The 10,764-nt window shown below is 46.6% G+C and overlaps 1 protein-coding gene across 3 annotated transcripts in view; it reads left to right on the forward strand.

The window, feature by feature from the left end:
• Positions 1-10,764, forward strand: part of akap6 (A kinase (PRKA) anchor protein 6) — a 193,083-nt gene that overhangs the window by 177,236 nt on the left and 5,083 nt on the right. For all 3 annotated transcript variants that reach the window (XM_071498843.1, XM_071498845.1, XM_071498844.1), the window contains exons 22-24: positions 1,046-4,024; positions 5,344-6,603; positions 9,557-9,655. In XM_071498843.1, coding sequence (XP_071354944.1) covers positions 1,046-4,024; positions 5,344-6,603; positions 9,557-9,655 — 4,338 coding nt within the window. The remainder of the gene's footprint in view (positions 1-1,045; positions 4,025-5,343; positions 6,604-9,556; positions 9,656-10,764) is intronic.

Below are 10,764 nucleotides of genomic sequence, written 5' to 3' on the forward strand. Positions count from 1 at the left end.
CTGTGTCTAAGCATATTTTTAGACAGCCCAGCTTTCTGAAGGATTTTGATTACGTATTTACTTTGGGGTTTTCAGCTTCGTGCTCTTTCTCTCAGAAGTCGTTTTTGAATAATTCATCGCTTTGTTCCAGAGCGGAATAATTTGTGTTGAGATTTATGAGCAATTGCTTTGGGGTGGGCTGATTTTACTCTTTTTTTTTCTTTTTTTTTTAAATGATCACAGAACGTGTTCTATCAGAGTCGGGTGTCAGCGTGTCTCTGTCAAACAGAGTCCAGACAGCGCTCTCAGGGAGGACACAGGATTTGCAACACGTCTTTTTAAAGAGTTTGGTGCTGAAACAAGATCCACGCCTGAAAAAGAAAAACCTGTACTCACCTAACACAAAATAAAACATTTGCTTCACTTTAAATGATAATAGAAAACTGTCTTTCTTTCTGGATTCTCTGGATTTTAAATTACGCTGCTTCTGACTTCTGTCTGTAGAAGCCTCATGTTGGGATTTCTGCAAAGAAGAAATGTTGAGTCATTAAAGAGGAATTTCCCAAAAATTAGTGTCAGTAACATTCGACAAGACGTAATTAGACAGTATCAAGAAAATGACACTTCGCTTCGAGGAATGTGTTGATTGATTTCGGATTCAATAATTACCAAAGTGCCTGTATTAAGTGGTGAACACACACACACACACACACAGAGCACTTAATCTCAAGGAATGAAGTTGTGGGTGAAGTCTATTAAGGTTTTTTTTTTTTCTTGTTTAATTTATTAAATTCTGTCCACCTTGTTCCAGCAGTGACAAATCTGAGGACCTTGAAAATCAGATGAACAATAATTCATAGACTCAGGATACGATCAATATAATGGTGCTTTGAGTGTTCATCTACAATCCTTGGCTTATTGATTTTCTGTGCATTGGGAGGGATCAATTCTTTATGACCTTTGCAGCTTCTGGAAGTAGGGTTCATGGCTTGGACTCTTCTTTAATCTCGCTGAACAATTTCAAACATGTTTTCTTTTTTCTTTCTGTCTCCGCTTTTCTCTTCAGGTTCCTGGGAACTTTCTTGAACCAGGTCTAGTTGACCTCCACCAGATCAGCCCAGTCCCCGTCGGTCCCGCAGCACCGGCGCCGGATGACTCCTGGGAGTGGGACGAAACGGACATGACAATCACAGAACCAGACCCACAAGAAGCACCAGAACCTGACCTCATGCACAACCTCCCCCCAGAACCAGATCTGCCAAATCAGCCAGACAGGATTCAGACCGGCGTCCCAGCCAGTCAGTGTCCTGGGAGTATGTCCAGTATGATGAGAGGATCTTCATCAGAGGTCCAGCCCAGTGTGACCTCCCAGGCTGTGCCGCCTAACAACAATAACATCTACCAGGTGTACAGCCTCCATAACGTCCAGCTGTACAGACAACCTCCGTTTCCTCACAATTCTTCTTCTCTGTACAAAACCAAGTCAGGAAAACAAAAACAACAGCTCCTGCTGAAGAGCCTGAGTAAGGACTCCTCCTTCTCCTCCATCGAATCCCTCCCAGACCTCCTGGGAGGTCCGATGTCAAACAAGCGAGAAGGAGATCGAATCACGGGATACCGGGATGGGGAGAGCGAGAGGGAGGGAGGCAGAGGAAGTGGCCAGTCGGCGAACAGTCGCCGGTCAGAGTGCGAGAGCGGGATTGTTAGTGATACAGGAGAGACGGAGACGACGATGAACTCTGAAATCCAGGGAGAGGAAGTGGAGGAAGAGGAGGGGGAACATGAGCAGAGGAAGGATGGAACTGATTTGGCTCTGCACAAAGACAGTGTCACCAAGTACAACCAAAGAATGAAGATGGAGGAGAAAGGATGGAGGAGGGATGAAAACAGAAGAAACAGAGAGGAGGAGAGAAGGAGGAGGCACAGAAGGGGAGGAGGTGAGGCGGTCGAGATCCTAATCAACGGGCGCGTGATCCTGACGCCCGCAGACTCCGACTCTGACTTTGAGGTGAGTGGGCATTCCTCCAAGCCCTTCGTGTCCCGCAGTGACATCACAGAGTTCAGAGTTGACCAGTTGAATGGTTTGGAGACTCCTCCTGCTCTCAGCCGCCAGGCGTCCAGTCCAGTACTGTCTCAGGGCTCCTCCCTGGAGTCCCTGCTGGCTCTGGGTGTGGAGTTATTTCCCTCCAAAGACCCGCTGCATCGTAGTGCCTCTCTGGAGAGCTGCCTGGCCCCGTGTCGCAGTGCTGAGGGGGAGACCGGGGGCAGCGTGGCCAGCCTCGGGGAGCTGGACCTGGGGCAGAGCAGAGAGGTGGATGAGGATGAACCAGGGAAGCAGGAGAACGTTGAAAACGTGCAGGGAGAACCGTCCTCTGGGGAGCTGAGCCGAAGAACCCTTGACCTCCTGAAGCGTCTGGAGAACATCCAGAGTCCTGTGACAGCAAAGATGACCCGCAGTGTTTCTGACATGACGCTTCGGAGCAGCTCCCCGCAGCGGAGCCACCTCCCTGCCTCCCCCTCTCTTGGTGGCCGACACACGCCCCTCTCTGGGATTTCAGGCTCCTCACGGAAAGGACCACCCTCCCTCATCAACGAGAGTTCAGCAACAGCATCGCTGACGGAGCTGAGCAGCACCGAGGACTCGTCTCTGGGGTCAGAAGATTTTGCCACGCTCAAAAATCAACGCCACATGTTCCTGGATCCCACCATGGCAGCAAACGCCAACTCAGGCTTCTACAGGAAACGCCATGGAAAAAGCCGGGGAGGGCAAGGGATGGAGGAAGCAGATGCGGCGAGTTTGAGCATGGTGGTGAATGTGTCTTCGGCGTGTACAGATGAGGACGAGGATGACAGTGACCTCCTGTCCTCCTCCACGCTCACGCTGACCGAGGAGGAGCTTGGCGTACGGGACGGAGAGGATGAAGAGGAGGAGAGGCTGAGCGGCGCCTCCTCTGGCAACGAAGACGATGAGGATGATGACGAAGAGGAGATGGAGGGCTCTTACGTGCTGGGGCTGGAGTACATGAAGAGGGAGCTGCAGAGCTGGATCCGATCTCCTCGCAACTCCTCTTCCTCCTCCTCTAAAACCGAGGCAGGCCTCCGTGACGAGCTGCAGTGTGGAACCCACCCAACCTCCACCTTCACCTCCTCCCAGAACAAGGAGCCGCATCGTTTCCTAAACCGCTCATCTGCAAAATTAACAGAAACCAACGCTAACAGCAGCAACAGCAAAGCAAAGAGAGATAAGACAGAACAGGAGGAAGAGGAGGAGAACAGGAGGAACGCCACGAGAAGCTACATCAGCCAGTTTGTAGACGACGTGGAGAACGGAAATGTGGACCAGAGCTGTTTGAAAGGGAAAGACGAAGATGATGAGCTCCTCAGGGAGGAGTCTAGCATGTTTACGAAGAAAGGAGAGTCGCTGAGGGAATCGTACGTGTTCGCCAAAACAGGAGAGTCAGTTCAGGACGTCAGCGACTTGATAGTGAAAACAGAATCAAACTCCATGAAGCAGCTGTCGTCATCGCCGACCTGTGAGCTCCTCTCAATCGAGCCCAAATGTGCTTCCTCCTTGGTGGGAGAGCTGCGAGGAGAGCTGCCCTGCCACAGCTCCGCCCTCCCCTCGCCTCCCTCCCTCTCGCCAGTAGAGGACTGCAGATCCCACAATGCCTTGCACGACAACAGGCCCGCAGCCGGCGGAAGAAAAGCCATCACCAGTCAGGAGAAGTTCAAGTTCTCGTCGTTTGTGACGGAGGAGACGAGGAGGGAGGTCCGAGACAAGGAGTCGTCCCTGCCTCCAAAAAAACGCCACAGTTCTCACTCATCCTGCCACAGCCACCTCCCCTCACCCTCCTCCCCCTCCTCCCACCATCCCTGCGATGAGGGCAAGAAAGAGAACGTGCACAACTTTGTGATGGAGATTATTGATTTGACCTCACTGGCGCTGAAGAGCAAAGAGAATCAGCCTGAAGAGCTGAACCAGGCCGAGACCAGCAGGTCCAACCCAGACCAGGGCTCTGGATCACTGGCACAGATCAGAGACAAGGTATAGCAGAGGCTTGGGATGGTTGTAACACTTTTGTTTTTTTTATTTTGTTCTTACCAGTTTTTTTATTACTGAAATTTTGTGACAGAGCTCTCAGATTGTGACACAAAGTCCTTTATTTACAAAAACCAGTTTCTCCACCTTCTCCAACCATGTCACACAATTCATTAAGTGATGGTAAATACGAGGAGTTCCATTGTTACAACCTGCCCCACTACTGGGGTAAGTTGTAACTCAACCTGGGGCAAGTTGTAACAATAAGACCACACCACAAATTATACGTCTAAGTAAGTTTACTGCACATGTGCCAACGCTTCACCATCTTCCTCTGGTTCATCAAGAACACAGAACTCACCACTGTTGATACTTTTAAAACTTTAGATTTAAGATTTAAGTATGTGTGCAGCCGCCCCCTCCCATCAGTTCTATCACCATGCTGAAAAAATGTTGTAAGACAGAGAAAATGTTTAGTTTTCATTGGTTGTAATTCTGTTTGAAAGGTGTTACAACCATCCCCACTCCTGTCAGCCATTGTTTCCCAGCTGTAGCATCATGCTGGTTTGGAAATAGCACAAATGAAAAGCCTCACAATTAACCCAAGAGACGTCTCCCCTCATCTAATACAAGTGACATCAACAGTATCAGAACTAATCAAAGAGACTTGGTCCAAGAAATGACTTTGTTACCTGAAAATCAGTGTTTTGGCTGTAAAATCTGCACCTCTCCTCACAGCTGTGTGTAGATTTCATTCCAAAGCAAACACACAGACATCGTTAAATTATAAATACAAAAACCTAATTAAAGAAGAACTGAAAGTAACAGTTCAGTGTGGCTGCAGATGTTGATGATAAACCGATGACACGATTGAACATTTTTGCAGATGCAGCGTCTGAAATCCTGTCTGACCTCGTTCAATCTGAGCATTTTTGAGGAAAAGTAGCAAAAGTTCTCTCGGTTGATTCGCTCACTGAGTCGGAGTAATTCAATAAATCGCATCACGGATCATAACTTTTAGGATGTAATGACTAATTTCTTCAGAATCTATTGCGAGTGAAGTAAATCTAAAAGCTAATCAGTTTTCAGTCTTCGTTTGATTTTTGAAAAGAAGAAGAAATCAGGCAGAAAAGACTTTGCTCCTCCTGTAAAATGTGTCTGAGTGTAAAATATTAATATGCAAATTGAGGCTGGGTGGTTTTTATGTAATTATGTTAGGTATGTCAAAAAAGAAATAATACACCAATAAATAGATATAAATAATACTGAAACTGAACAAAAACAACAAAACCAAACACACAACTTCCTCCTTCCTTTTCCTTCAGGTGCTCGAACACTCCCACCGGCCTCTCCACCTCCGTAAGGGAGACTTCTACTCCTACCTGTCTCTCTCCTCCCACGACAGTGACTGTGGCGAGGTCAGTCAGTGCTCCGAGGACAAGAGCTCCACCCCGGCGCCTTACAGCATCCCGTCTTACGTGACGCCGACGCAGGGCCTCCACAGCCCGAGCCCCGAGCTGTTCACGAGCACCAGGCAGCAAACGATGGCCTCCAAACGCTCGTCTCCCGGCCTCTGCGCTCTGGACCTGAAGCCAGCTGAGAGCCAGACTCACAGTTCTGCTAATGGTAGCCCCTCTCTGTCCCTGCCCCCCAGCCCTGACATCAGGGACGAGGAGACCCTGTTTGCGGCCTGCACGGAGGAGGTTTACCTGGGCCCACCTCTCTGCTACAGCATGGTGCTCACCAGGAAGCCACGGAGACACCTGCCCAAGGAGAACCTGGAGGATCTGTCTTCACCAGGACCTGACTACAAACTGAAGACCAGTCTGGCACATCTGCCTTGTTCAGAGCCAAATGACAGCTGGCCTCAAGAAGGGCCCGGTTCCAAACCAGGTGATAGGAGGAGCCACTTGTCTCCTTCAAAGGAGTCTGTGCCAGACCAGGATCACCTGTATCTTCAAGGGTCCAGTCCCACAGTGACGACAGAGGAAACACAGAGCTGCTTCCCTCCTCCCCCAGAGCCTTATTACAGCTCGTTTTCCACCTCCTCGCCCTCAGCCTCCATCCCCCCCTCCCTCCAGGGGCCCGGCTCCACACCAAAAGACGACAGCCCTTCCTCTCCTCCTCCTGTGTCCTCCGGCGCTGAGGAAAAGAAGCAAGGTGAGGACCCATACCTCCTCTGTGATGTCGCTGGAGGAGAAGTCGCGGTCGCTGCGAGTGTCAGTGCGCCGCGGGAGGAGAGGAGTCGTAATGAGGGGCCTCCTTATCTTAATCCCTGGGCGCGTGTCGCCCCGATAGACTCCTCCGCAGCCGAATGTTTGGCAGATACTAAAACGCTTGAATCCAATATGGGCGCGGTAATGACCAAGATAAGTGTCTGCAGCTCCGCTACAAATCCCTCAAAAGAGCCAGCCGCCACGCGTATTAATCCCAAAATTAACTGCTCGGCGATGAGAGAGGCTGATAGGGAGGAGGGGGAGAGGCGAGGAGAGGTGGATACTTGGCGGGCGAAGCAGGAGGAGAAGGGGAGAAGAGGAGGGCGGAGCGGCTCGCAGCGGGAAGCAAAGACAGTGGCGGCAAAGCAGGTTAGTGTCCCACATATTAGCCTGATCCGCTATCTCAGGACATTATACAGGGCCTTGATTCTGCACTTCACCTCTCTACTCCAGGTGTTAGTCGGAGCCGAGCCCCTCGGTGGGTATGAATGTAATGAGGCCTCTGTGTGTTTCTCTCATTTCCATTTCTGAGGCCGGACAGACGTGAGAGGTGCTGATATGCGTAACCTCCCCTCTCCTCCTCCCCCCTCCCCCTCCTCCCCCTCCTCACCCTCCCTCCCTCTCTTCTCCATTTCACACCCATGCTCCCCTCTTCCTCTTTCTTTCTCTCATCACTACACCCCTCCTCCCCTCTTCTCCTCCCCTCCACCTGCCTTCTTTCATCTTCCTTCTCCCGAGTATCATTTCCTCTCTTTCCCTTTTCTCCTCTATCTTCTCTCTTTTCATCATCTCCTCACATCTCCTGCCTTACTCTGTATCTTTTCTTCTCCTCACCCGTTCTCTCCTGTCTCACCTCATTTGTTCTTTCTTTCCTCCTGCAGGTATCTTTCCTCTCTTTTCCCTCTCCTCTTCTCACTCCTCCCCCCGCCTCATCCTCTCTTCCTCCGCCTCATCCCTCTCTCTCTCTCTCTCTCTCTCTCTCTCTCTGTCTCCCTCAGGTGTTAATGGAAGGGGGGGATTTGCAGACTTCTCAGTTTTTTAGTTAAAAGGTTAAGGTCCACAGAACAACATCAGCATAATTACTATCAGTCAGATTTTATTAGGATTCATCAGCTAAGAGCTTTTCCTTCCCGCAGTGATCGTTCAATTCATTTCATCGCTGAATTAGCGTGTTTGTGCTCTTTTTAAGGTTTCTATTTCCTTATGTTAATGAATTTTTTTACCATCTTTTTTACCAACCTTGCTGCCTCCTCTGTTTATCAAGTTTTTCCTCTCTAAAAGAGGAACACGGCTCAGCTGATCTAGTGCTCAGCAGCCTGTAGTTAATGTGGGCTACATGTCCTTTGTGGTATTTAAACCGCAATAAATAAGACTTTTACTGCACTGTAGCACAAAATCAGGTTCATTAATCTTCCGGTGGCTGATCCAAACAATTACTTGCAGATTCTGGTTTTCCAAACGATCCGCTAATAGACAGTAGCAGCAGTTTCCTACGAGGCCAAGAATATATCAACAAGATTAGGAGTTCCCACGAGTGGCACCTGGATGCTGCAATATTCATTACATCCCACAGCAATAAAGGTCCGGGCAGAATGAACGGTTCTGATGACAAAGGGTCAGGTCACAACAACACTGATTGCAGTGAAATACTGACCAGAATCAGTTCAGTTCCAGGGAATCGCCGCAATCAGTGGATTAGCTGGTGGAGGTGCTTCGATGTGGGATTCAGCTTGAACGCACAGACGAACACCTCCAACTGGAAACTGTGCTGACGGTGCTGACCACTGAGAAAATGGAGGAACACGGTCCACAGTGTAGGAAACTGTTTTATCACGTTTCTGCTCGAATATAACCGGCTCTATAAAAGAGATAAGACACGTTTGGTAAAGAGTGGATGGTACAAATACAGCTAGCCAACAAGCTAGCTAGCTTACCAACTGGTAGTTAGCTGATGGTAACAAGATGGCTACATTTTTCTTTTTTTGACAATGACAGCTCGAAAATCACTTTTCTCAGAAAAGGAAATCAGACACCAAGATGTTTTTTCCTCTTCCAGCAATTAAATTTTTGTTGTTTTTTCTTCTTCTCTCTACAATGTTTAGTTTATTTAGCAGTAATTACCAACTCACTTCTCTTTAATATGAAAATGTGATTTATGGGTTTGGGGGTGGCTGTGGTTTAAGTGGGATTTGACATCAAAAATTTCTATTATATTACAAAAATGTTTAATGGTTTTTATTTCTGAGATGTTTTAAAATTTTCCTTGTACATTTTATTTTTGTATTTTGAATTTTTTTTTTGAGATTTCATCGTTTTTTATTTTAGTTTGTTTTTGTTATTATATTTTTTGTGTGTGGCTCATTTTCCTTTTTTGGTGGCTTAATGTTTGTTTCTTTTTGATAAACCTCAAAAAAATATATATTTTTGAGAATTTATTTTCACATTTTTACTTTTGCATTTATTGTTTTTTTGAGAATTTATGTTTCTTTATATTATTGAGATTTTACTAATGTGTTTTTGAGATTTAATCTTTTGCATTTTTCTGAGTGAGTATTTTTCCTTTTTCTGAGATTGTACAACAGAGGATTAAGAGGTTTCTCACCCTAAACTTAGACGAGTGGAGCAGTGCGCTATAGTTTTCTCATTAACTTATAAATTCATTAAAATGGCATCAAACAAGAGACGAGAGGAAGAAAAGGCAAAGATGGGGGATAGATGTGTGTCTACATGTGTGCATCTAAGCATGACTGCATATGCATATGTGTGTCTGTGTTTATGTGTGTGTGTGAACTGGTAACACTGGTAGACGTATGGGGAGGGATAATAGCTACACAAGTCTTTACAAAGTGATTAGTTGTGAACCAATTAAGAGAGCGTGGTGGAGAGGGGGAGAGAATTGTTTTCGGCCTGATGCTCGTTGTTTTAATTTGCAGCTTTTCATCAGTTTGGGCTCAAAGAAAGAACAAGCCGATTAGAAAACAAAGACAAACAACGCTTCAGCCTGATAATGCTGTTTTGATTTATTCTTCTCTCCCTTCTCTTGTTTGTCTCTCTCCTTTACTCATTCTCTCACCATCCATCACCAATCCCCCCCACACTGTTAAAACAAAAAGAATAAAGTGGGATTTTGTTCCCTCGTTTCTGTATCACGTATAAACTTTCATGTGACTAAACAAGTTTCTCTGTTGACTCTTTTCTTCTTCTCTTTCTTTTGATCCTTCCCTATCTTTGCATTTCTATCTCAACCTTTTCTCTCTCTTTCTCTAACTAACTAACTTACTAACTTTTTTTTCTTTCTTTTGCTGCCCCCCCCCCCCCCCAGGTGAGCTCTCAGTCAGCTGTCAATCATGGCACCAGAGCAGCACAGGGGCGGAGCCAGGCCTCAGTGAGACACCCCACCTCGAGGACGGGCACAGTTAGAGTGAGTTAACACTCACACATGCAACACAAGCCTTTTCAGCATCAGTTTATCATTATGTTTGATGTATTAATGTCACTGCCAATCAACCAATCACAGAGTCAGACTGAAACAAAGGCGGTCCATTTCAAGCTGTGACATCATTTCCTGTCCTGTTAATTTTGCCAAAGTTTCGTTAATAAAAACATTTGTATGACCCACGAGCGCAGGATAATTTCTGAATTAGCAAATTGATCTGCAACTCTGGAGTTAGCAGCTAAAACCTGAGGAAGCAGGCGTCAGTGGAGGCTCATCACTAACTCCACAAACCAGCCTGCAGATGATTATGATCGTCATTCAAACTCAAATTTTAGTTGCATTTCTTGGAGCAATTTTTAATTCAAATATCTTTGTGTAACAGGAAACTTATCAGCACAGTGATGAACCACAGCGAACTTAGATCTTCCAGTCGAAAATGAACAAATGTGAACGTCTGCGTTTTTATTGCACAAATATTTGCAACAGAATAACTGTTCTTGGCTGCTGGTTTGGAGTCGCCTGGCACACGCTTGGTGCAGCCGGTTCTAAGCCGACTAAACTTGTCAGGCTGTTTAGTGCTTTAAAAACTAAAAGAACTTTAAAGATACAGGGAGACAGTGAAGGCTGCATAGAACAGGAGTTATATGTTCTCGCATTTTAGTTTGTTGAAATCCTGGCAGCAGCTTTCTGGACAGATCATCACTGGAGTCAAGGAGTCTTTCTGGCTCAGTAAAGGTCTCACCAAATGATAAAAAGTCCTTTTGGTCAAAGAATTGAAATAAAACTAAGATCAGAATCTGAAATGACCCCGAGGTTTCTTACTCGATGTCCCAGTTCAGCAAGAACAGGATCTCTCACATGATATTACTGGAATAGTTTGGTCCAGTTCCATGAATTATTGTGTGATTTTAAAAACTGTGCGTGGATACAGTGTGTGATGCAGGCTGCACACAAGCAGTGAATTTCACTTCTTTTCTATTTTTAAAACCAAATCAAACCAGGAAGCTGCAGAACACGGACAAAGATCATCACTGACACAATCTGTGTGTGTGTGTGTGTGTGTGTGTGTGTGTGTGTGTGTGTGTGTGTCTGTG

The sequence above is a fragment of the Trachinotus anak genome, unplaced genomic scaffold (genome assembly GCF_046630095.1).
Source record: "Trachinotus anak isolate AG129_WGS33_773 ecotype Australia unplaced genomic scaffold, CSIRO_AGI_Tana_v1 ptg000015l, whole genome shotgun sequence".
NCBI lineage: Eukaryota > Metazoa > Chordata > Actinopteri > Carangiformes > Carangidae > Trachinotus > Trachinotus anak.